General features: G+C 36.1%; 1 protein-coding gene across 7 annotated transcripts in view; it reads right to left on the reverse strand.

The window, feature by feature from the left end:
- LOC143207389 (uncharacterized) overlaps window positions 1–27,478 on the reverse strand; it is a 233,409-nt gene that overhangs the window by 139,630 nt on the left and 66,301 nt on the right. For 4 of the 7 annotated variants that reach the window (XR_013008663.1, XM_076420814.1, XM_076420813.1 and 1 more), the window contains exon 2: window positions 18,886–18,960. The exons of 2 other annotated variants lie outside the window; for them this stretch is intronic. Coding sequence is in view for 4 of the 5 variants with exons in the window: in XM_076420814.1 (XP_076276929.1) it covers window positions 18,886–18,960 (75 nt within the window). In the remaining variant the exon portion in view is untranslated. The remainder of the gene's footprint in view (window positions 1–18,885; window positions 18,961–27,478) is intronic. One more of the 7 variants, XM_076420811.1, reaches the window with a different exon arrangement.

Consider the following 27,478-nt stretch of genomic DNA (forward strand, 5'->3'; position numbering starts at 1 on the left):
TTGGACCACTTGGACCAGCAGGAATTCATTCGTCCAGAGTACGTTCGATAGGTCTTCTGGTATTGGATAGGTATTTTGATTGAAAAAAATTGGATAAATTCTGCCGTTGTTTCCAGCGTCACAGCAGGGACTCCCATAGAAATCGTAACTCGTGAGCGAGTTCCACGGAGCAACGAGTGGGACAACAAAACCATCAGTAAGCCACGCAAATACATTCCGTGGTAGAAAGCTAATTAGTTGGGCTCATTCGAGGTTCGAGGCCTCCCTTAGTCGTGGAGGCGTCATGACGGGAATTAGATTTCGTTCTACCGCGAGCATCAGGGTTCCCGAGGCTTCTCTGTGGACGAATTTTGCGGTTAGGTACCAGCAACGTTACATGTCTCTGACCTAGTCGAGTAACAAGTAGAAGCCTGGTCTCTTATACAGTAGACTTCTACTGTAGTTCAGCAAGTTCTCTTATTGCCGGGCACTTACGGTTTTCCTTAAGTAAATGAAAAGATAATACTACTTTATTTCTTTTATTCTGCGTTATGTATACATTAACAATTTCACAAATCAAAATAAAATGAAAATAATCAACGTATCCCTCGGGTCCGAGTTGTTTCTTAGATCGTGTAATTCAACTATCTTTCTGTGACAGCACGTGTAAACACGCATCTTTGTCAGAAACCAAAATAAAGCGAAAAATAATCATTATACAGCGGATCTTTATGCAAAATAAAAATTTTCTACCTGAATTGTTCAACAGACTGGAGTGAAATAGATTGTCTTAATTCGTTTAATCAGTTGAAAATGATATAACAGTATTTTTAAATTCTTGTTATGTTGTGTAAAGTAAAAATTTCATTCCCGTTGGTTTTTTAAATCCAGTTCGAAGTTCAGGAGATATTCTGTTTATCACAAACTGGAGTGAAATAGACATTTCTTTTCTTTCTTAACATGATTAATTGGTTGGAAACAATATAACAGGATTTGTGAATTCTTCTAATGCTTGTACTGTTTTAATTTATACCTATTCATTTTTGTCATAAATGCATAAAATCCGCTGTCTAATAATATAATCAAGGTTTCCCTCGGGTCCAGGCTGATTCTTAGATCGCGTAGTTCAACTATCTATTCAGTGGGAGGTGTTACTCAAAGATTCAAGCAGTTACACTGCTAATTTCCTTCCACTTAACTCATTCCACTGCTCATACGTTAATTAGATTGAGGTGAAATGAGTCGAGGTGCCCGAAATTTGTGACTATGTCATGCACATCTGGCAAGGCCATTATGCTCGTTTCAACTTGATTTTATGATATGACGTATCATTCGTTTAAAAGATGGTGCATTAATTTCTCTGTCATAAACCCTCTCGCGAAGAAATTTTCACACTGCACTCGTTAAATTATTTGCTGGACTACAATGAACGCCGCCACAATTGAATTTCGCGATCAATAAATCACGAATAATTTTTAACGCGAGAAGAATTTTTCTCTTCACATGTGTTCGACAGACCATAATTATGAAATGCAGAAACGTATTAATATCAAATAATGGAGCATGTATATTCAGATTCTTGCGAGAGAGAAAATAAGAAAACTTTGTCTGCAGGTAGAATAAAACTACATTGTTTATTGATGCGATAGTGCGGCTTTGGGGGATGGAACCACCCCTTCAAAAGAATATCAGAATTTTCCTTCCTGTGGAATATCTTAAAAGTGGTGAGAGACAAATATCGAACAAAAATTTAAGCAAAAATTCGATTTCTCCTTTACATCTAAAAAATCGTACAAAAATAATGACACACACACACATAAAATTTCAGCACATTTACATATCCTACAAATTTATGCAAATTTATACATACTCCTTTTAAATAAATGATATCTCTATTGTACAGTTTGATATCCATATTTGCCCTTTTTGTTGATCAAATAAATTCAGTGAGCTCTCTCTTCCAAATAATGGATCTAGAGAAACCAAATTTGCGACTTTATGTAATGCCAACGACGCTACTGTTTTACAAATGTAAGAAACGACTGCAACTTTTGTTTAAGCTTTTACTCTTTATCTTTCTCTGTACCTACTTGAGATAAAATATGAAACAGGAAATTCTGCATATTTTTCAAGAGGCTTTTTCACCCCCTTGGAGTCATGCTACAGCACGAACAAGAAATAGGATTGTGTTACGGATGACTCACTGCTACGTTCACACACGGTCACCTATTCATCACCTCGCCCATGTACCTATTTGTATCAGTTACTTTCGCGCAATTAAATACTGAAAAAATATATTGAAGACTCAGAGTAGAATCGTTATTTTCACGAGACTTTCGCATGCATTTATAAATGAAAAATATTATGACTAGATTTTTACTAAATTAGCAAAAATAGGAGTCACTGCCAATTGTCTTGGATCCTCATGATATAATTTTCTAGTCAATCAATTTTACAAAGTACATTCAACACTTCTGGACCATTTGAATATGATAAAATACTATTTTCTTACTAAACTATATTTTTATTAAATTAGAAAAAATAAGAGTCACTTCCAATTGTCTTCAATTCTCATAATATAATTTTCTAGATAATTAGTTTTACAAAGTTCAACACTTCTGAACCAGTATATTATATTTGAATATGATAAAATACTATTTTCTTACTAAACTATATTTTTATTAAATTAGAAAAAATAAGAGTCACTTCCAATTGTCTACAATTCCCATAATATAATTTTCTAGACAATTAGTTTTACAAAGAACACGAAAATTCTACGTTCAACACTTCTGGACTAGTATATTATTGTATATCTGAATATGACAAAATTCCAAAACATACGTTCTGCTTGCGTCGCTACAATTAATATCCTACATAGATCAATTTCTGTATCGCAATTCGAATGTAATCTCGCTGCGTGTAAACTACATAGTTCCTCGAAGGCGGAGATTAAAAGCGCGGTCAGCAAACGGTCTTTCCTCGAGACCGGTGGAAAAAATTCCGCTGTTGCAGTTCAAAAATCAACATCATCAAAACGTGCGGTTAACAGAGCTTGCGTGAGAGAAAGGCAACGTTGGTGGCGTTCCGGCGCTTAACGTAATTTGTTCACCCTGCAAATGCTCGTGGCCAAACATCGTGCGCAAACTTCCACGAGGAAAACAAACGATCACGAGTCTTTTATGGAAGCAATCTGCGCGGACTGGGACGCATTTACTTAATGCAGCTTGGTCGTAGTGACTTTCTAATTAATGTCACCGCGATCTCTCTTCCAAAAGGGGTGTCGCCTCCTTTACATCAAATCCGGGGAGACTTATAAGCCGTCTTTTTCTCTGGAAATATAAACTGCTGCACAGTCGACTGCATTTGAAAAGACAGCCTTTTTCAATATGACTTATTTTTGTTTCACGTGTATCTATCGATCTTTTAAATGGCTGACTTTTCAATTCTAGGTAAAGCCTTGATCTAAGAAAAACCCTTGGGTCCGTGCTGTTCCTTAGATCGTACAGTTCTGCAAAAAAATTTTAGAATAATCAACATTCTAACAACATGAATAGTACAGTGGACTGAAAGAGCTGTCCGTTGAATTAAAAAGAGAATGAAAAGTTTCTGAAAGCCGGTGGCGAACGCGAATGACGAATTAACTCGTTATCCCCCCCCCCCCCCCAGCTAAAAGGTAATTTTCATATATTACATCCTAGTGAGAAATCAATCCTTTGCACTCTAAATTTCTTTCCAATTTTCTTCTGAACAATTCCCTATTATTTTAGATATTTTATTTGAAATGTATGTTAAAAGGCAGTTAAAACAATTTTAAATAGATGTATGTGTATTGCTTATCCGAGTAAGAACGGAATTAATATTGCAGAACATAATGGATATTTAAAATGACAATTTGAAAATGTCGAGTAGCACGCTACATATGAGAGAAATTGAAAATGAAGCTTTACTAATTGTTGAACCCACTCACGGGCATAGATGACCTGGCAAAATGGAGGTGAAGTGTTTCAGGTACAACACCTAAAATAACGAAGAAAGTGTGAATTCGTTGATTCAGACATTTGCCCTGAAACACCATCGGGAAAGTACGATTGAAATAGCAACCCAGAAATAGCAATTCACCGCGACGTAATTTAATACAGTTGATTTTATTTCTTTTTCACCATCGAAACCACTTGCAAAAGCAGTACAGTTCCAGTGAATAAGTATGTGTTCTCTTCAATTTTACAATTCAATAATGAGCCATTTTATATCAGGTCATTAACTATGAAACTTGAAATTTGTGTTTTATTTGTCAAGTTTCATGCTTAATGACCTGATACGTTTCGTTACAAAATTCTTGTAACTCTAGCTTTCGACCACAACGAGAACGTGTTTAAATAGTTTATTTCAACAATTAAACTGCAACTTGTGCAATTTTTCAAATATATATATATATACCTCAAAATATGAACCTAACCCTTTTCGGTCAGATGTAAGTATTCTGCTTATCCGAATCGATTTTCATTGATGGAATACTATAAACGATATATATATATATATATATATATATATATATATATATATGTGTATACAAATTCGCAATATACTGAAGGTCTATGTCAAAAAAGGCTCTTCCAAGCATTCTGTGGTGCGATCCGTAAAAATCTACTGATTTTCCTTTAACGATCGGAATGATTCTTTGCTTCGAAGGTCGAGAGCAGACGCACGACCGCAAAGAGTTAAAGCAACAGCTATCGACATATAAAAATAGCTCTCCGCACTGGGCGAAGCGGACAATTTTTAATTAAAACGTGCCACAGCAAAAAAGTTAATCCTTGCCTCTTCTTCCTCTACCATGATCGATAAACGGTCTCCCTTTGGCTTGGTCCGCGCAAGTAACGCATTATTAAGTGTTGCCACCCCCGTACCATTTTAACGACGCCAGTTCTGGCCGACTCGTATACTATATTTCTCCTGCTGGAATATTTTACGATCGCAGGAAGGAACTGGCGAACAAATCGCGTTGCAGCTTTGGGACCGACGCATTTTTATGAACGATGCGTAATTATCCTATGACTATTAACTTTCCGTCTGTCATGAACTCTGCCAAAAATTTTAGAATTAAATTTAAATTGTCCATTTTATAAATCAGGCTGTGCTCCCCTTTTTCTCCTATTTTTAATCCTTGCAGTTCTTATTGGAATATCCTCTTTTCATTCATTAAGGTGAAAAATATTAATTAAATCTATATATTACAATCATTAAAATTTTTTCCACCCTCAACTGATAATACAGATTCTCTCAAACTCCAAAATCATTTTTAAGCACACCATAACTTCGCTATATTTATTGTATGAGAAACGTGGGTGATATGGTTTTTTTTTTTGATTTGTTGAATCAGTTCTCCGCCATGTATTTTATCAAGAACTTCAATAACGAGATTCCTGTAAGTGACATTACTGTGCATATCAAATTACACCTCCAGCGTGGAATGAATACCATTGAAGAGGATAAAATTAAAAATGGAAGGGAATAAAGTGCTCGTTTAAACTTGTAGTTTACCGAAGCTTGTTACAGTTAAAAGTTAATGTTTCCTTGCATACGCTCAAACGAAGACTGGCTCTGAAGTTTTACAATTTTTCCAGACTAGTCTTGTCGAGGGTGCCGTAAAAAAATTTCCTGGTTTCTTCTTGGTACTTGATGGACTGTTAAGACTGTAAAAAGAATCGCAATGGAGGGGATATCTGTTTTTCTTAGATTGTGCAGTCCCACATTATAGAGAAATATGGATTCAATTATGAATCAAATATTAGAATCTAAAGGTTGTAAAATGATATTTGAAATTTGATAATGATTAATTGCACGAGGGACATAGCTAGTGTCAACAGAGTGCTTCATATTGTAATGATATATATTTATGGCATCTGTGTGTGAACATTTTCAAAAAATGATAGAATACAGAATTCAATACCATTTTCATTTATTTCAGATCTACAAAGGACACTACCATTGAAAATTGCACAAACATCCGCAGTTTAGTAATAATTGAGAAACCAGTCTGGCAGGATTCGTCGGATTAAACGTCCCGAAGTAGTTTTTCCGCGTTCAGAATCGAGTCAGCCAGCAGGGCAATCCGTCCTGAACGACGCTTGAATTACAGGAAATCGGATAACGTCACCGGGTCATGTATACTTCGAAATAATGTGCCTCTCCGGGCTGCCATTATAATACCCCTGTGCAAAAGCTGCTTACCCGTTTGTGTTCCAGTTTTCACTCAGCGCATTAGTTATCCTGTATCCGGCGCTGCGCATATTTGATTCATCGCTTTCAACTTTGGAAGTATCGCGCCATTTTGTGGACGGCGTTAACCGTCGCCAAACGATGCATTGGTCCGTTCGGACGTAATTGTACAATACACACAACCAATGCTGGAACCTATTCAACGGAACGAATTGTCGCCATCACTGCAGACTGCAGACTATATTTACGAACGGATTTGATTACTGTGATGGCGGAAAGACGATTTTTCAATGCGGATCACGAAGAAACTAGATATGTATGCTGTAAACTAATTCATATTATATATATTTACAGGGTGTCCCTAATACATTTTATAATAATATATACATAATATATGTATATGTACACATATATGTACATATAAAGTATAACAAATGGACGGCGGATTTTATGCATTTATGACAAAAATGAGTAGGTGAAATTTAAAACAGTAAAAACATTAGAAGAATTTAATAATGTACTGTTACATTATTTTCAACCTATGAAACATATTAAGAAAGAAAATAAAAGTTTTTCTTTCACTCCAGTTTCTTGCAATTCGGATAGAAAATATTTATTTTACATAAAGATCCGCTGTGTAATAATATAAATATGTACATATAATATGTGTGTAATAATATAATATGTATACTGGTTGATTCTGGGAACTGGGACGAGCTACTGCTCTTGTCTAAGTAAAAATCGAAAAACATGACAAAGGAAAAAATCATATGTCGTAATACGTCCGAACTTCCTATGACCTTATTTTTTGTGTGGATCCATACCGATGCACTGGCCAGGTGCAACTTATACTTTAATGCAACCCAATTTTTTTTTCGTTGAACCAATCGATCGCTTTTATTATCCTACGTATATTTATTATAATAGGCTACTTTCGTCTACTCGCTTTAAGTGTACAAAGAGAAACTAAAATATTTTTAATTTGAAAGAACGTTTTCGTGAGATTGCAGGGAAAACGAAAATCATGCTTTATGTTTTTTCGCGGGAATATAATACTAAGTTTGAACGTGCAAAGAGCTCATTAAAGTAATATTTAGATTGATGTATTCTGTAAACGATCCTTTTCACCAAAAATGCACGGACCCTCCCTCTACGATTTTACCTACTCTGCTCTAATGAAGATTTAAGCGTGTTACCGTTTCAAATCTGCAAACAGGATTAATGCTGGCATAGTACGTGTGCGTGAAATATGTAATTAAGTGACGTCAAGTGAGTCAGTTTCCTGAAGGTACCTCGTTGATACGTTGCGTAATGATTGTAGAGGTTCCTTCGAGTTTACTAATACGACCGCAATTTGCATAGATCAATAACTTGAAATTACTTACGCGAGAAATGATAAACCCTCTGACGCCTGACGTAATCTCCGTCGTCGCCGCAAAGATTCCTCCTTCGCTCACTCGTATAAACAGTCTTCCGAACAAGAAACTGTAATTGACGGAATTCCAGAGTAGCTCGGACTTCGAGATGTCAATAAAACTCAACGTTACTGAATTATTCATGAAACCTATTCTAAACGGTTTGCAAAGTAACGTCTTATATTTGCGGGGGGAGTTGTACAGTCTTTAACGAAAATCTAAACGCGCTCATCTAACTTCAAACATTTACGTAAAACAAGACGTTCCAATATTTTCAGGATCATTCACTGTTTCATTTATCAATTTTTCAAAACAATTTTTGGTGACACTTCTTGTGCACAAGTTAACCTTTCTATTCTCCCTAATTCAGCAGCTGTTTATTTCATTAATTCGTGAAAAACTGAGAAATTGAATGACAATTTTGATACTCTGGGTTAAAATAGACCCAAACTCCGCCATCGCAGGGTTAAACTACACCACGTTAATTATTATTAAGAGTAGTCTGCTGCTCTTTATGCAAAATAAAAATTGTCTGCATCGATTGTGAGAATTGTTGATAATCCATCATATCGTGAAGTACATTTTGTTTAAACGACAGAAACATTTTATAAAAATACTATACATCAGATTTAAACGATTAATGATTGAATAGTGAAGAATGTACTGTTGCTTAAGTGTTGCACATTTCGTGTATTTACAGTTAGTTAGTCCGTCCTTTGTATTGGCGAAGTTTCCAATCAGTCTGATCACCATCGAAAATACCCAGAGCAAATTTTGGTGTTGAAAACTCGTACAGTACAGAGCAGTCAATTTTGAACTCCCGAAAATTGATGTGACTGGTGAATTTAGGGATCCCAACAGTATTGATCACGGACTCGTCAGGTTTGATGCTAACAAGCTGGAGCAACTTTGAAATTGCGTAGGTATCAGTAATCACTGAGCTTCGACATCCTTGACCTATCCAGTGTACCGGAACTTTAGAGTTACAACGGAGAATCTCAATGCACTCAGCATTTTCGAAACTATTAGCAATACCTCCGTTACTTCAACTTTAACTAGTCCTTCAACATTTAACAACAGCATTTTCATATTTGTAATGTAAATGCAATTATAAATATAATACAACTGAAAGTCCAAACAACAGGTTGTTTAAACACATCACGAATTACGGTATGAAGAAGACCAATGAAAATGGACACGATTGTAGAAATTATTTCGGCTAAATATATTACATCATTAGCAGACTGCAGATTTTTATGCAAAATAAAAATTTCTTACCTGTGTTGCAACAAACTGCAGTGAAATAGAAATTTATTTTCTTCCCTATTAGGTTTAGTAGGTTGAAATTAATATAATAGTACGTTTGAATTTTTCTAATATTTTTGCTATTTTAAATTACACATACTCATTTTTGTCATAAATGTATAAAATCCGCAGTCTCTTTATTATTTATATGTTCATTCATTATTTGTATGTTCATTCGTATCCTCAAGTGCGTCAAGTGTATAAACATCTATTTGTGTCGATTGTTATGAACATTAATAGAAGCATGTTATTATTTACTTGAAAATAAAAGTGGTATACATAGGCAGCAGAGTATTCAGTCTCTACTGTATCTTAGCTAGCTGAATTCGACAGCAGACAACACACCCCTGAGATCTTCGATACCTCAGCCGGTATTTCCCGGTGGACGCAGCGCTGGCAGAAACTCTTGATGCACAGAGACACAGACAGCACTGACACCAAATCTCATGATACACCGTGATTCCGAATAAAGGGAATATTGCGTTCACTACAATAATGCAGTGCTAAAATTTTTATAATTGATAATGCTACGTCTTAATATTTCAAAATGCTGCGCCTATATCTAGAAGATTAATTTGCCAGCTTGAATTACTCGCATTTTCATATATAAAATATAACTTTCTACAGGGAGTTTTTATCGACTTATCAAAATACATGTATTCAGCTAATATTATATGGATATACCCTTATATCGAAAAGTTTCGGAGTTATTTAATTATAGCACACGAGATGATGTTAGGTTTCTCTGGAGAGTTCGAAACAAGTACTCGTGTAAGTTTGCAACGTGTGCTTCAGAATGAAACATTCGAACATGTTCTTGAAAGATGGGTAATATATAAATGCTCTTCGGGAATCGGTGACGTAGAATCGGCCACCCCCACCTGGCCGGCCAGCGCCAGACAGATCCGGACAGGACACCCCTACCCGAGTGAGTGTAGCCGATTCTACATCATCGACTTTCGGAGCACCAGTTGCCTGGGCTTAGTTTAATTCTTTGCACTCGGAACTATTTTGACACAAAAACTAAATATTCCTCCTGACTGAGAATATTTCCATTATAATAGGTTGGCAACTAAATTCGCGACCTTTTGTTTCGTAATTCTTTTAGCGTATCATTATAACCTCATTCAGTGACCATTCCTTTTGAACTGTATATTATTCGAAAGCTCTGAATTTTGCGATTAATTTGATATACAATACTGGTTCTTAAAAATATATAAATATAAATGACTTTGTTTGAGAAAATGTGGAGAACGCGAACTTAATGTAACTTAGGTTGCCAACCTAATACATGATTTTTTCTATTTAAACTGATGAAATTTACTCGTGTAACATTCAAATGTTTAGTAAGTTACTTGATATAAAATAATTTAACGTAACAAAGTAACAATTATTTTACATTACTGACATACATAACAATATTTTGTGGTGCCTCAGAGTCGCCACTCGAGTGCTAAGGGTTAATTGACGGTACGAAGTGCACCTTCGGCCACGCTGTTCTTTTTTACGTTCAGCGCGGACGGCGAGGTCCCAAAAACAAATAGTAGAACTGCACGATCTAAGAAACAGGGCAGAATCATAACCGATGCAGAAAATTTTTATTTTGTAGACAGATTTGCAGTACGATCGTTATTATTGCAAGTTCTGCAACTCGAAGACAGCAGATACATACGTTGTGAGTCGCGTTGTTATTTTGCGAGTGATTCTCTAGCCAGTCGAAACAATATACATATAATCTCATAATCCCTATTATTACATTTCAAACCTAGAAGCTAAACTTTCCGGACCATCAATTCCAAGTTAGTTGTGCGGGCACTCAGTCCCGAACACTATGTTATGTGTACATGCATATACAAAATCTACGGTTAGTCGAGGATTGTCGAAATCCACTTAAAAATTTAGTTTACTTTTGAAACTGAATACTAAACAATAACCCATTCGTTTCAGCTGTCACGCATTAGTATTATTTAACTGTGACAATTAGACTGCGGATTTTCATGGAAAATAAAAATTGTCTGCATTCATTTCCAGATACAGTAATCTATGTAGACATTGATGAAATTATTTGTCTTTTACTCCCGTTTTTTATCACTAGACTGCAGATGCTATGCATTTCCGACAAAAATGGATGGATGTAATTTAAAACAGTAAAAAAAATCAGACGACTTAAGGAGATCCATATGTTATTTTCAATTTACTAAAAATGTTAAAGATAGCAACAAATTTTTCTACGGATCCTGTAACGTCTTGTAAGACTGACGAATATAAATTATTATATATTTTGCATAAAGATTCGCAGTAACACATGTAATCACATATAACTTCATCGGTTTATCTAAAAACAAATTTTACCCTGAATTTAATACCAAATGCTATTGTATAAATAATAATATTTTTACGTACAATATGAACCACAGTGATATTCGGACACTTTCAGAAGGACTTTTTTAATATCAGATCATACGACTTGGATTCTTTTGAGAAGTTAGAACAATTAATTTACTACATGACGTGATAAAGAAATTCTGAAAAAATTGCAATTGTTCGGAATTACAAAGAAAATAATAAAAGTTGTCGTTTACATCTTTTTTATGTGGGCCGATATCGAAAATTGAAAAAATACGTTGTGTAAATCTGTGTCAATAATACATATACTGAACATTCATAAAAATCGGTAAATTTATGTCAGTTATATGTTGAAAATCGTGAAACACTGCAATTTTCACCATCCCTAAACGTTTGTAGCTTATTGCAATGTGGACCGATTTCCATGAAATTTTCAGAATATGTATAATCGATACAGATCTACAAAACATATTGTTTACATTTTCAATATAGGCCCGCATAAGAAAGTTGTAAACGACAACTTTTATTATTTTCTTCGTAATTCTTTGTAATAATTTGTAGTAATTGTTCCAACTTCTCAAAAAATATCCAAGTCGTATGATCTGATACTTACTAAGAAAGTGCTTTTAAATGTGTCCGAATATTATTATGGTTCACTATGCGTATTATTCACGACACGGACTGAAAATATATTCCTGGTCCGCGAAGGAAGATCCGTCGCGTCGTGGTGGAAAAGAATTCTATGAGGAAAACAGGCTATGTATTATGTACTGTCACAATATAATGCATTAGCCGTCGCAGCGTCTATTCTCCCCCAAAACTAAACCTGTTAAAACTTTATCGCGCCGTCTGCCGTCGAAGCAAATCTCGTTTCCCGTTTCGTCATGCTGAAACTGTTCTCTCCAACCCTTCAAACTCCACCCCCGCCGCCGGTTTCGCCATCCGTGCAGTCCATTTTCCCGGGACTGCGTCGGTACTTCTTGAAAGATGTTCAAACGATCTTTGACGATTTAGTCGCACTCTAGGAAATGGGGTGGCGCGGCGAACGGGAGGCTTGGAAATGCGGGTGGATTCTAAAACGTTTCTCCGGTTTCACTTTAACAAATCGTCCTGTCCCGCGGAAGAATGGATCGTCATGTACAGAATCGAGAATCGTGTCGAACAACAATGCGTATACCCAGCCGCGCGTGCATACACATCTTTTACGGATTTAATGCACGCTGCAAGCCGCGCTTACGAAATACGACCGCGCTCGCGATTATGAACGACGTAACGATATCTATGTATATATCTGTTTGCAATCCATGCTGTCGGTCGAAATCTTCCCAGTAATCTGATAACGCTGTCCATCACCAATTTCGCGTTTCGATTACCGATCGAAGATTTTCACCGATTCGAATGCGACAAACGCGAACAACTTCGGTGATCAAGATAGAAGTAAAATGATCTTATTTTTACCTTTTATCAAGAATGTTTCTTAAAAATCCTGAGATTATAAAAATAGTAGAATGATTGACAATCGTTCGGCTCGCCAACGAGAATACATTTTCGTTGAACTGTACAAATTGATTCAGGGCAAAATATTAATTTTTACGTAGTTTAATCTCATTGGGAAAAAAATACCGCGGTAATAGGTACATCTACCCTAGCACAATCTGTTTTTCGTTCAAGGTCATTGGTAATTTTTATCTGGGAAACATGTATTTTTCAGTATTGCATCTTGTAGCAGATAAAAAGGTACATTTGAGTATGTCTGTCAATCAAATCATGGTCTTCAGATGTCCTTCACAACCAATAATGTGGTGAAATTGCTGCGATAGTATTGGAGCTTATTGTTTATGTTATAAATGTTCAAAGAGGTTCTTTTTTCAAGAGAGAATGTTTTTTCAAATTCCGACATTATAAAAATATGAGAACAAGTTATAATTTTGTTTGCCTCGCCAACGAGAATACATGCTCATTGAATTGTGCAAATTGATTCATTTATTTTTACGTATTTTAATCTCATTGGGATAAAATATCACAGTAAACCGTACACCCGCAGTAATCAGTACATTTACCCTAGTCAAGTCGAATGTGGATAACTGTTCTTAAAGCTGTGGAAAAAGAAACTTTGTTAGCAAAGGAAATTTAAAAAATTTCAAGGTTCACACAAAATTTTATGCCAATGCTCATCACATGACAAAAACCCTATAATAAATAACGATACGTAGTATTTGAATCTAGTTGGGAAATAATACTGCAGTAATAATTACATTTACCCCAGTCAAATGCAGAGAACTGTTTTTGAAACTGTGGAGAAAGAAACTTTGGTAACTTTTGAAGAAATTTAAAACATTTCAAAGTTCACACATAATCTAACAATGAGACCAGTGCCCATCACGTAACAAAAACCCTACAATAAATAACTTTACGTATTGGAATCTCATTGAGAAAAAATACCGCAGTAAAACGTACACCCGCGGTAATAGGTACGTTTACCCCAGTCAAGTTAAATGTCGAGAACTGTTCCTAAAACTGTGAAAAAAGAAACTTTGGTAATTTTAGGAGATTTAAAGGATGTCAAAAGTGCCCGTCACATAACAAAAATTCTATAATAAATAACTTTACGTAGGTGAATCTCGTCGGGGGAAAAAATCGCAGTAATAGCTATGTTTACCACAGTCAAGTTGAACTTAGAAAACTGTTCTTAAAACTGTGGAAAAATTTCAAAGTTCACACATAATCTAAGGCCAGAGCCTATTGCATGACAAAGACCAAAGACAATAAATAACTAGCTGAAAAATCCTCTGCAAACTTTGAAGTCTTAAAGCGTGAAGGATCGTGAAGTATACGAGCACAAACAAGTTTGCCTTAGCAGCGGAGGAATGCGATCGAGTTTAAGGGTTGAAAGAGACACAACGGTATATTTTACGGCATGACAACGTTGCTAGACGTTCGTCGACGTGCATGCCACGGGTCTCTTCTTTCGAGATACAAACTATGTATATGCAACCGTGTTACAACGGATGTTGAAAATATCGGCTGGTATCACGGACGATGGTGGTGGCTCACGGGGGCTGTGAAGAGAGAGGAAACGCGTTCCGCGCAGACTTTCGAGTGCGACGCTCCCAAACGGCCCTATCGGACAACTGGCAGACTGGCAGACTGCTGCTGCTCGACACGATCCAGCTTGTAAACACAGAAAGCGGAAATTTCTCGTGTAAACACACATTTAACCTGTGACCGTAAGGTGCAACACTCGATAAACCGCAAACAGGCTAAAATACACAGGCTGAGTTACAGTATTCTATGTGTGCACCGATCTCGATGAAATATCTTTTAAATAGAAGCTGAACAAATTTATTTTTGAAAATCGACCCTCTTTAGCTGCAGCATTTCAATATGACGAATACACGCGAACAAAGCAGTTTGTTCGCTGTGTTCCCTTATTTCGAAATAAAACAAATGATGTTAGTTGGACAGTTTTCTCACATGAACATATAATATAAAATGAGGAACGTCATTTAACGTTGATGTCGGGAGAAATTTTCATTTCCTGTTCGATAATGCGTCGATGAACTTTTCCGATATCCATTTATCGGCAAACACAAAACAGGAAATGTTATATTTCCAAACCATGAATTATTGAACACAAATTCGAGGTAATTTCAAAAATATTTGAATAATCTTTTCGAAAAGTAATTTCCTCAAGTTCGCAGTGTAAACTGGAAGAAATCAATTGAAAAATGAACACTTTTCTTGATTTAGGAGAATAATTTCTTTCGTCCTTTCCTAAATAATAATTGAATTTTCAAATTCATTGAGATTGCATTACAGTATTCTCAAGAAATCAAATGTTCTGCTATTCCGCAGTTTATTAAGTACTCAAGCAATGTATTATTCCGGAGTAACAGCAGGAAAAGAATTTACATCTCCGGTTCAAACTGTCAGATGGTTTGTCGCTTTAAAAAGATTCGTGATTTCTAGAATTTACATAAATTATTTCTGATATTCCTCGACGTCCAATCAAAAACTGATTGCCTCGTTCAATTTGTTTTTACCATATTTCGAAACCAGACCACTTTTCTTCTTCCATTTCACGTTTTTACAAAATTATGTGATTACGCGACTACTGGTCAGTGCATGTACCTACACTGTGTCTCAGAAGTGCACATCTAAAAATCGAAATTTTAAACGATAATCAAAACTGATAAAACAATAGATTATTGTATGTCATTAAAATTAGAATATCGTCAAAATTAAAAGTGAACAGTGAAAATAGAGTATGAATCTTACAAATGTAGAATAATTGTAAATTTTTATAGCTAAACACATTTATGCCAACGAAAGGAACGATAGAAAAGCAGGAAGTGTAATGAAAAATTTCCCAGTACCCATTTTCTATTTCCTTAGATGTGGAGGTCCGCCATGCGAGAATAATGCGTGCAGCTAAAAGTTGAACGAAAATGCAAAGCAAAAGCCTAAAATGAACTACAAGGAAAATGCATTATGGGTCATTTGGGATCACGTAACAGACCAGCGGGAAATGCAAATTCAGAATCCAAAGTGACGGTATCCATTTTTAAACCACCCTGTACATGCAGGACGAGCAATCACGCTACTCATTCAACATTCATTATTCCTGGTGGTCGATTGATCCAGCCGTTCCAACCTGCCATATCAGGACAGACACGGTTGTTGAGATTTAAAAGCTCGGAGACTCGGAGGCTCGTTTCGTCTGCTCTCCTCAACCGTGATGTTGGTAAACCTGCGTGTATCACGTCGTCCAAAACATGGGCTCAAGTGTTTGTGCATGCGTTTGCACAAGGCTAGGACCGGCCAAAGCCATGTTCACATAAACCCTCTGCGAAAATCCTTTTCTCTCCCTCCGCCGGTACCTCGTGCATTTCACTACTCTCCGCAACAATATTATAGTTTTACATCCTCTTCGACGCATCTATTCTCTCAGTTTTCTCATTTTATCCTTTCCCATTTTCTCCGAATTCTACATTTATTTCGATCCCTTTTATTTTCCGCACGATACGCTGGAAAATGTTCCGATCCCTCACTAAACCCTTCTTCACCAAGGATGGTGTTGCATTCATTTTTGGTTTGCACTTCAAATCCATCAATTATTCAATGTTCACTAAAATATTTTCCGTACTATTTTCTGGAAAATGTCCCGATCTTTCACTTAATCCTCCCCTGAAATAGTTGCATAAAAGAATTAACAATTGTATTGAACCCATTCTTGGTTTTCACTTGAAATGTACAAATTATGTTTCATTTATAACGTTACTAGAAATTGAATAAATATGTTCATTAAAATATCTACCGTACTATATACTAGAAAATGTCCCGATCCTTCACTTAACCATACTCAGAAATAGTTGCACGAAAAATCCAAAAATAATGTTGAACCCATTTCTGGTTTTCACTTGAAATCTACATATTATGTTTCATTTATAACGTTACTAAAAATTAAATAAAGACATTCATTAAAATATTTTCCGTACTATTTGCTGGAAAATGTCCCGATCCTTCACTTAATCCTCCCCAGAAATAGTTGCATAAGAGATCCAAAAATTATATTCCACCCATTTCTGGTTTGTGCTTGACATCTACAAATTATGTTTTATTTATGTCACTGGAAATTGAATAAAGACGTTCATTTAAAAAAAAATTGCTCGAAAAAGCGTTTTTATAGTTTCAGTGGAATTATTTTAACTTGCCCAGCGGTTCTAGTAAATGCGAGGTATAATAGTATGAAAAATGATACTAGCACGAAAGTGGAACGTGGTTTTTCAGGATACAGAACAAGCCTGGTTCAACTTTTATTTCACATTTCTGATTCAGTTTGTCGCGTTTCAGTTTGTTCCAGGTTACACCATCAGCTCGCTGACATCCTGTATATTTTGCAAGCATGAAAACTTTTTATTGAACGCGGTGCTGATATTATCGGCACCTATCCTCCATCGCTGACACGCAGATACGGGAAAATTCACGTCCATTAAGCCTAGAACATGACCACTACGTGTCCCTCCCGTCATTTCGGTTATAAATAATTATGAGATCTTTTGCTGAACGGTTCTAACGAGAAACGATAAACCGTTGTTTACGTAATAACAACAACTGACCGTCGCAAATGTTATACGGTTGTGCAAAATTAAAGAAGCACTACATTTTAACGGGATACGTAGAAAGCCAGACGCATTACACACATAATCAGGCGACCGAGAACTATTGGGTTGGCAAGAAAGTAATTTCGGTATTTTAAGGTGAAATAGAGCCCAATTTTTTTATTCAAGCAATGAACTTTAATGAATAAGATATTCTCCCTTTCGTTCGATGATCTTTTTCCAAAAAGAATAGACAAGAAAAAATTCGGTTTCATTTCACCGTAAAATACCGAAATTACTTTCTTGCCAACCCAATAATATGAAGCCGTCACGATCTCACTAATCTATAAAGCTGATTTCCAACAAAAACGATCGCAGTGAGATCGTTCCACTATCTTTTGTTCTAAAGTTATAACTAGACTGCGAATGTGCATGCAATTTTCAATTTTTGTAGGCAAACAAGAAAGTATTATACAATTAAATAAAATCTTATTTTCAGTGGTAGTAGCCTTTTTAGATGTGGAATAAATAAAAATCGTACCGAATTCTATCGAATTTTACATTCTAGCATTTTTTGATAATTTTCAGATGCCATAAAGACCAAGGATCTTTCAGCAAAATATTCAGTGTTCCTCCAAGTATAATATTTCCATTCCACATGTCACATACGTAACAATCTATTAAACTAATAATACGTCTTTCTAAAATACGGTCAATAAAGTGTCACTGGAAAGGATAATCGTTTCAGAATAATAGATCAAATATAAATATTCTCGAAAGTAAAACTGCATCTGTGCTCGACACAGTGACACAATTTTTGCTCTCTACCTCCCAAGCAATTCAGAGACAAACGAGCTGAATAAAGCCAATACTTTTCTCGGACAAATGTTCCGATAAAAACGCCGGTCGCGCAATACTTAACCGGGCAGTACTGAATTTATTATTATTCGACTGCTAACTTTTATATAGTATGCTAAATACGAATGTAGGAGCGCGATGAAATACTAAGCACAGTTAAATACAGTATTGTAAACTTAAATGTTGAAATATTAAAATGGAATAAAAAATATTCAGGTTCGCTTGTTATCAATAGACTGCGGATCTTTATGCAAAATAAAAAAATGTTTCCGTTGATTGCAAGACACAGGAGCGAAATAAAAATGTCTTTCTCTTTTAATTATATCTGATTAAGCTGAAGCCAATACGCTGATGTCTTTAAATCGTTTTGATATGTCCACCGTTTTAAACTGTGCTTACCCATTTTTGTCACAAATGCATAAAATCTATTTATTTATCTAGTCTATATATCAATCTCTAATCTAGTCTATTTATCAATTACTCGCAGAAGACTTTTTCTATCAAAATCGGCTGTAAAGAAATCTTTTGTGTCAACTTCTTGTTTGCTACAGTGTAACACGAATTTTTACACAGATATTTATAGAATTAATTATACTGATGATCGAGTCGATAGAGTTAGAGAAAAACAGAAAGTTTAATATTTGAGGCAAGAACTCACGAACCGGGCGTGACAATTTTTATCGACGAAGAACCTGAGGAACGGGAAACGTCATTGCCTGCACTACCAGAAGTGGAATCTGAAAAGGAAAAGTCATGAATGGGGACGATACCGAAGTATCTTTCCAAATGGAAGATATTGGTATACCAATATAAACAACGAACAATTAATTTTCGAACAAATAGTACGAGAGGAAACGACGGTATATTTTTACTTTAAGAAATGAAAAACGCAAACACTACTCTATCGACGAAGAGAACAATTTTAGAAGAGATAACAAGCTGACAGATACACTGACGGCTATATTTCAAAAATTTCTGGACGCATTGTTGCTTATCGCAACATATTTGCCATCAATACGTGGGTGTACAGATTTATGCTTTGATAAGCGTGGCATCGACATCCATATTAGATATTATATTATTGTAATTAGACTGCATGTGTTATGTATTCGTTTTACATTTATTTATCAATTAAGTATTGTGTGTAGATTAACTGTAAACTTACCATCACCGTTCAAAATGACCGGTTCCAGATTTTTTATTTTACGATTATTGATCTAATAAAAATTAATTTCATAAGAAATGATTCTATATATATGTTTATCTAAATAAAGTCAATCTTGTCATTTTTATAAGGGAACATGTACCAGTTTTAGTGTTAACGAAAGTGAACTTTGTGAGAGTTAACTCGGTCAATTTTTCATGTTTTAATTAATTTCTGATCAATTCATATTTCTTTTAATTAGTCCAGGAAAATTAATATTCACCTGGATAGAGTCACTTCAAATCATATTTAAATATATAATTAATCACGTTAATGGAATATTCAGTTGGGATTGCATGTTTTGCTGAATATTGACTGAAATGTCTGTGATAGAAGCACATCAAACAGTAATCCACCATCTCAACGGTATATATTACATATACTACTATTTTGAAGTTTATAAAATAATTTTATTATACATATATAAATAAAAAATTACATAAATTGTCGTCGGTGACGTTTGTTGATTACTTTGACTATATCGCAACGAACGAAATTATATCGGGCAAAAACTGTTTATCCACAAGTTTTTAATTAGGTACCGCGGTACCACTTTTAATTAAACGCAATGTTTTTCCGTGCCATATTAACCAGTTTTACATTGAACGAATTATTCTTCATTAATTTTCAAGACGCTTAATGAACTACAGTAAAAATCTAAAAAGAACCCTCGGGTTCGTGCTGTTTCTTAGATCGTATAATTCTACTATTTTTCTGTGAGCTCTCAGCATGCGATACGAATCAACGTGTTACATTCAGAGAAGTGAAGGAAAAAAAGGATTGATAACAATTTTCAGACGAAAATATTCCGCGTTGTGATTACAGCAGCCCGCAAAACACAGTAGAAGCAATTTCTCGGCGTCGAGCGGGGAACGCGCAGCGGGAATTAAAGCTTTAATTAATTAGAATGATCGTCGACGATAGCCGACGCCTTGGTTGCGATGCTCATTGGTGAAAGGGGAGAGGCGAAAAAGAAACGCGACGCGAGGCGGCAGGTTCATTATAAAGAGAATGCAACAATACTGAAACTCGGCGAGCAGCTTGTGCATTGGCATCCGCGTGCAAAGAGGAAAGCTAACGAGCCGTGCCAGCAGTGGCGCACGTTCCGGCCATTGTTGTCAGGTAAATCGACGTCCGAATCAATTCTAATATTTCTCGTGAATCGATTGTTATCGGCTGGAGGGACGTAACGGTTACCGGTGCCGTCGCTCCTCGGTTCATAATAATAGATCTCCATGATAATGAACCGGAAAAGCGCTTTGCGACACGGTTGCCACGGTAATTCGCCGACCGTTGAGAGAAACAGCTTATAATGTTGATGTATTAGAGGCGGCATATCACCGGGAGCTGTTCTGCATCCTGGTGTACGTCATACGTCTAATTTATGACAGCCTCGCAGACCCGTTTGCGAGCTGCTGCCGGCTTAAAGCTTGATTTGACACCAGGAGAATGAGCAAGATTAAGCAAAGAAGATTCTGCCTCTTCCAGAGCTTAACTTGATGACTCCAACACCATCCAGCCATACTGTTTCTTGTTTATGACACGTCGATACTCCCTTCAACACTATTCTTCCCTATTGCTCGATATTTTTTGTTCCTCGAACACTGAACCTACCGCGGCCAACCATAATATGGGATTGAATCAGAGAGTTTATGAAATGATTACATAATAAAATAATGATGACACAGCAGATCGAATTATTAACGCAATTCAGTTTTCGATAGTAACTAGACTGCAGATGTTTTTGTAGACAAATTTTAAGAAAGTGAGATCATGTACAATTTTTTGAACATTTTTTGAAGCCATGAATGCATGAAGATTCGCAGTCTATTTGTAACATTTCCATTCCGATTTACTACATTTTGTTAGATTTGTTTTATCCTCTTCTTTGTAAGTTTGTGTTTAATGTCTTATTTCTTAATTTTTCTCTTATTAACACTAGATCTACCATTGCCGGTCAAATGTGATCGGGAAATGTTTCAATAAATTTCTTCATTCCAGCACATTCTACAATAAAAATTGTACACAATCCAAGTAAATGCAGTTTAATCATTTTTCTAAGGTGAAACATTTTAATCGATTTTAGTGCTCGGTAGGTTTAGTCTTAACCTAAATGTGTGATCACTAGACTGCGGATTTTTAAACATTTATGGAGAAATTAGCTGGACGAAATATAAAACAAAATATTAGAAAATCTAACAATATTACGTTGTTTTATTTATTAATTATTTTTATTAATTAATTTTTATTTAACTCCTGCTTCCTACAAATGATGCAGAACATTTTTATTTTGCATAAAGATCCGCAGTCTAGTGATCACACATCTTAAAATTGACTTTCAGAATTTGTATTTTGCACGAAGAAAAAAGGTGAAGGTCGATCGAAGTGAAGCACCATCGAAGAGGTATCTAACGAGAGAGAGAGGGGGGGAGAGAGAGCCAGGCAAAGTAAATTCGAAAAACTGATTTGAAATTCAACCATCGGGCCCGGACGAGTTTCTCAGCGGATACACAATAGAGGCAATCCGACTATGGAGTTTGAAGACGTATAGATCGCAGAAGGCTGGACGTGGAAGTTGGTAAAGACTTCCGCGTAAGCTTGAAAGCGCGGCGCAACGAATCGCGACGAATACGAGGAAGTGACGAATGAAAGCGCTTGCCTTAAGTGACCTACATACATACCTTCGCGTCGTGGAGGAAGGATAGGACGAGAAGGGAAACGGGGTTGCGGTGTGCGTTTCCAATTTCCAATTTCGAAACTTTAAACCGTTCCGCGGCGACATCTAAAATTCCCCCCCGACTTTCCCGGCGAATTTTCTACTGTGTGTAAATTCGTCCGGGACGCCTCCGATTTGCTGTTACTTTCACGGTGGAATTCGTCAAGAATTTCAATGCGCGGCAATCGATGCGAGCAGACGGGAATTCGGAGCTCTGCAACGTAATATACATATACATGCGGAAATAATATTGTGTATCGGGTAACAAGATGGGAGATATCCATTACAAGAACAATTCTATGCAACTGATACCGGGCGACGAGCCGCAGCATCGGTCCGATGAATTTTACACTTTCGATTTGTTAGATCCTTCTTGCTCGTTTTCATCTTAACACCTTGGAAATGAGGATTTTTAAATGTTTTTGATGATGGCAGTGAAATTGGATTGTGTGTGTGTGCGTGTATTAATGGGAGTTATTATTACGTTCGTTTTCAATCACGGTGATTTTTCACAGTGAATCGTGATCTTCGTGATCTTCGTCATCGCTTCTGATTGGCGAAGAACACAACTATGTGGTTGTCAGGAAAACGCCGCGATATTGCCGTTTAAAGTTTTGGTTACTAACGCTTTGATATAGGACATCGGTTAAATTGCATTAATCTTTTGAGCCTTTTGAATTTATTTTCATGACTTTTACATTAGAAAGTTCAATTAATGCATAAACTCTTTGAAATTGTGACATACGGCGTTTTCCCTGACAACCACAGAAATGTTCATCGCGCAAGTCACAGAAACATAACATCAAAACAAAATTATCATAACAAATATATATTTTTTGCCCGAACTTCCCGTCCGAAAGCTTTTTAACCCTTCGGAGACACGACATCAGTACATTGTACATCATACTGACTAAGAATATTTTCAAATTGATTATACACGGTCAAATTATTAGGCACGATACATTTTCATACTTTATCATTTATTTTCTCGAATTTGATTGGTTATGGAAAATATCGAAGAGTCTGAATCACCAACAAATTACAGCAACATCCCTAACATAGTATACAATATCCATCATAGAGTAAGAAAATGACAATCGACTTAAAAGTGTCCGGGTTTCGAACGGAAAAGTGGAAAAGTCCGGGGTTTTATAGATAGCAACCACCGATTTATGGAACAGGCGTAGTTAGGCGAGGAGAGTTATACAAGATCGTGCAATCAGTTCAGTCGCAATTAGACAAACACTGGGGCAAGTGAGGAGAAAGCTTTGGACCGCGGGAAACAAGATTTCCGGCGGAAGTCGTGGGGCAGAAGTCAAATCCATCTTGTGTCCCTAAACGCGCGTACACGTTCTGCCAGCATCGGATGAAATGGAACTCGAACTCTCCATTCCGACGGAACGAGATTGACTGTAAAAGTCGGCATTGTTGGGCGAAAGGAGAAGTACGCCGAGGCCTGACCCGGAAAAGGGTCGCGCAGAGTGGCTGTATACATATACAGGGTGAGACATCTAACGTTATCATCTCAAATATCTTTGTTGTTTTCAGAGATACATTAAACGTCTTGAGGACAAAGGTGAATGGTAAAAAATGGGGCTCATTCGATACCAAAAAAATTTTTGTTTTTATGTAATTTTTTAGAGATATCAAAGTCACCTCCATTTTTTTTTTTAGATGCAACTATCCTTTTTTAAACATCTACCATGTTAGTCCCTTTCGTTACGAATTCAGTAACTATAATTCCTCAAGGTCACGGACAGGGAAAACGTATAAAACTAAAACATGGAAGCAGAATACCTGTATTTAATAAATGTTCGAATTGATTTCCGTCTACGTCGATACATGCCTGTAAATGGGCTCTGTGTGTTGAACTCTGACAAGTACATCCGAGGTGATACTCGCACAAGCAGTGATGATACGCTGATGCGTATCTTCAACTGTTGTTGGAGCATTTTTGTACACAGTCTATTTTAGCAGACCCCACAAAAGGAAATCCAGTGGATTTAAATCAGGCGAACGCGCTGGCTATGAAACAGTTCCACCTCGTCCAATCCATCGGTTTGGAAACCTAGAATCCAACATTTTTCTTGCTACTCGTGCATAATCAGCAGGACAACCGTCATGTTGGTACCACATATCATAGCGGTTTTGTAAAGGGACATCTTCCAACGAAATTGGCAGATCTTCTTGCAAGAATCGAGCATATTTTTATCCTGTCATCGTTCCGATAATGAAGTATGGTCCGATTACTTTTTCATTCAAAATACCACACGATACGTTTACGCTCCATTGTCTTTGGTGGTCAATTTCTCGAAGCCAATGTGGATTATCAACGGAGCAATAATGAGCATTCCGTAGATTAATTGAAGCATGATTAGTGAATGTTGATTCGTCCGTAAACAAGACATTAGAAAGAAATGAACGATTTTGATGCATTTCCCATTGACAAAAATTAACTCGGTTTTGAAAATCGCTTCCGTGTCATTCCTGATGTAGCGATATGTGAAACGGATGACATTAATGTCGGGCCAGAACTCGTATCACGCTACTTTGACTCATGCTTGCTTCTCGGACAATTTCTCTCGTACTCACATGTGGATTGACAGATATAGCTGTTAAAATATTAATTTCATTGTCTTCAGTAGTCATGGGATTCTTTCGTTTACGCTTTCTCACATTTACACTTCCAGTAATTCTAAATAACTTGTAGATATTAGTAAAAGCCAGCCTAGAAGGAGTGTTTCGCTCAGGGTATCTTTCTTCATAAAGCAGTCGGGCCTGCAATGCATTTTGTCCACATTCACAGTAAAACCGTTATCATGTCGCACCTTTCAATCATTGAGTAAAACATAGTCTAGACTAACATACTGTTAGTAAATAAATCGCAGCGTAATCGGCTAGAGGATGTTTGAAAACATTTCATAGCATTGAAGGACCTTAGCATGCTTACTACAAGTCTCACTGGTGATAAACGTATTCTGCTTCCATATTTTAGTTTTACACGTTTTCTTATGGCTGTGGCCTTGAATGACATTGAGTAATTATAGTCACTGAATTCGTAATGAAAGGGACTATCATTGTAGATGTTTAAATAAAGGGTGGTTCCATTAAAAAAAAATGGAGGTGACTTTGATATCTCCAAAAAAATTACATAAAAACAACCATTTTTTCGTTATCGTGTGAGCCCCATTTTACCATTCACCCTTATCCTCAAGATATTTAATGAATGTATCTTTGAAAACAACAAAGATATTTGAAGTGATAACGTCAGGTGACTCACCCTGTATACTACATCTATGTACAATATATATATGTATATGTATACTGTGTATATATGTATACACATATATACGTACATATGTATATATATACGCGCAAAAGTACAATCGCCCCAAGAGACCTTATCGAGCGAAACAAGTCGAGTTGGCAAAATTGCTTTCGTGGCCCGGACGATTAACTCCCGAATGATCATCGTCGAATCAGCGAACTATGGTTCATTAACGCTTAGCCGCCGCCACCGAGCCCGAACGAAACGAACTTCGTCCGTTAATCGTGTTTCACGAATTGCCCGTAAGAAAGCCGACGAATTTCTTGATCCTTGATATCCACGTTTTACCACCCCCACCCGGACCGCTCTTTTCTGGCAAACGGTCTTGATTAGGGATTAGCTGATCACTGTGATCCGTTTACGCGATCGTAAAACGCGTGGCCATGTGAACGCCGCTTTTCGAACTCATTTCCGAAACCCTTGAAAAGATGCTTGACAGGCAATTCTTTTTCAAGCGTTAATTCGATCGTAAAAATGTTCAACGTCTTTGTTTTTTTTTTTTTTTAATCTGTAGTGAAAATCGAATTTTTCAGTGTTGTTATAATCTGGAACACAATAATTGTATTTTCATCGGAAGAAACTGAAATACAGTCAGATACAACAAATCAAATAACGATAATTACGGAAAATTAACCAACTATATATACCTACTCGTTGAATATAAATTGATGTTGTATGTGCAGAGACATAATTATATTATTGATGATGGAGGCAAACCCCGTAACCCTAAATTCATTCGATAAAAGACTCGAACAGCTCGTTATACCTATACGTGGTATATTTAAAACTCAATATAGGCAACTTAATCAAAAATTAGATTGTCCCGCATGGAACTCCGAACCGAGAACATTGAATTCGACAGTTTGACAAGCACACACCGTATCCGCACAATATTAAGCTTGTGTTTATGCCAATTATTGGCTATTTCGATTTATGTCTGTGCTTATAATTATGTATCGACAATGCTGCGGTATTACTAATTTTCGATAATAATCTAATACAATTCAACCATTATGAGATAGGAAGTTTGTCGCTATGTCTCGTTAATTATTTGAACAAGCCGACTCTAAGTCAATTACAGGTACAAACGCTGTGTGGCGGACAGATGCTATTAATTATATTCGATACTGATGAATAGAAGCCATATAGAAACTTCTTTCATCGTCTGTTGATTATAGTTAATCGAAACCTACATCGATATCCTGAAATTCTCTGAATGTGTGTTTTAAACTGCATCCATTCACAAATTCTCTTTTAGCTCAAAAAGTACATTTTTTGTAGAGTATACGCTAATTGAAATGGCGAATCAGACAGTGAAGATATGACACAAAAATTTAACTTGAGAGCACGCAATAAAATGTGTCCTCAATTCATTTCATTCCTTGAAAAAAGAGAATTTGAATTTTACCATTATTGTAGTAATTAATTGGCACTAACTTTAAATATTTCTCCACTGATTTATTAGCTGTTTGAAAAAAGAGTAGAGTCATACATATTATAATTAATATGAGTATTTTGATGATTGAAAAATTTAGGCGTTGAATTTATTTTAAAAGGATAGCAAATTGAATTATACACCTAATATTTCCATGTTATTTACTTACGAAGATAAGAAGGAAGATTCGAAACTCATTTCTCTTTGTATGTTCCACGAGTTTTTACGACAAACACTTTACAAGTTTCAATAAATGTTACAAAACGTCGTATGCTCTACACGTCGCTCTGTTACTTGTGAATGAAACAAACAATTTCATGGCTGAACGAACAGGAATTTAATTATTTCATTTCCAATAGAAGAACTTGCAAATTGAATGTTTTATCTCTTCGTTGCTTTGATTCTTTGTCATGAAAATGATAGATGAGCGTTGGACTCAATTCAAACAATTACATGATAGGTTTAAAAATACTTAAGACGACTTATTACGAAAAATACCCTAATTGATGGCTGTTTGAAGTCATACCTAAATTATAACTAAATTTATTTTCTCATATATTATATAGTTTATA

This window comes from Lasioglossum baleicum, chromosome 3 (assembly GCF_051020765.1).
Source record: "Lasioglossum baleicum chromosome 3, iyLasBale1, whole genome shotgun sequence".
Lineage (NCBI taxonomy): Eukaryota > Metazoa > Arthropoda > Insecta > Hymenoptera > Halictidae > Lasioglossum > Lasioglossum baleicum.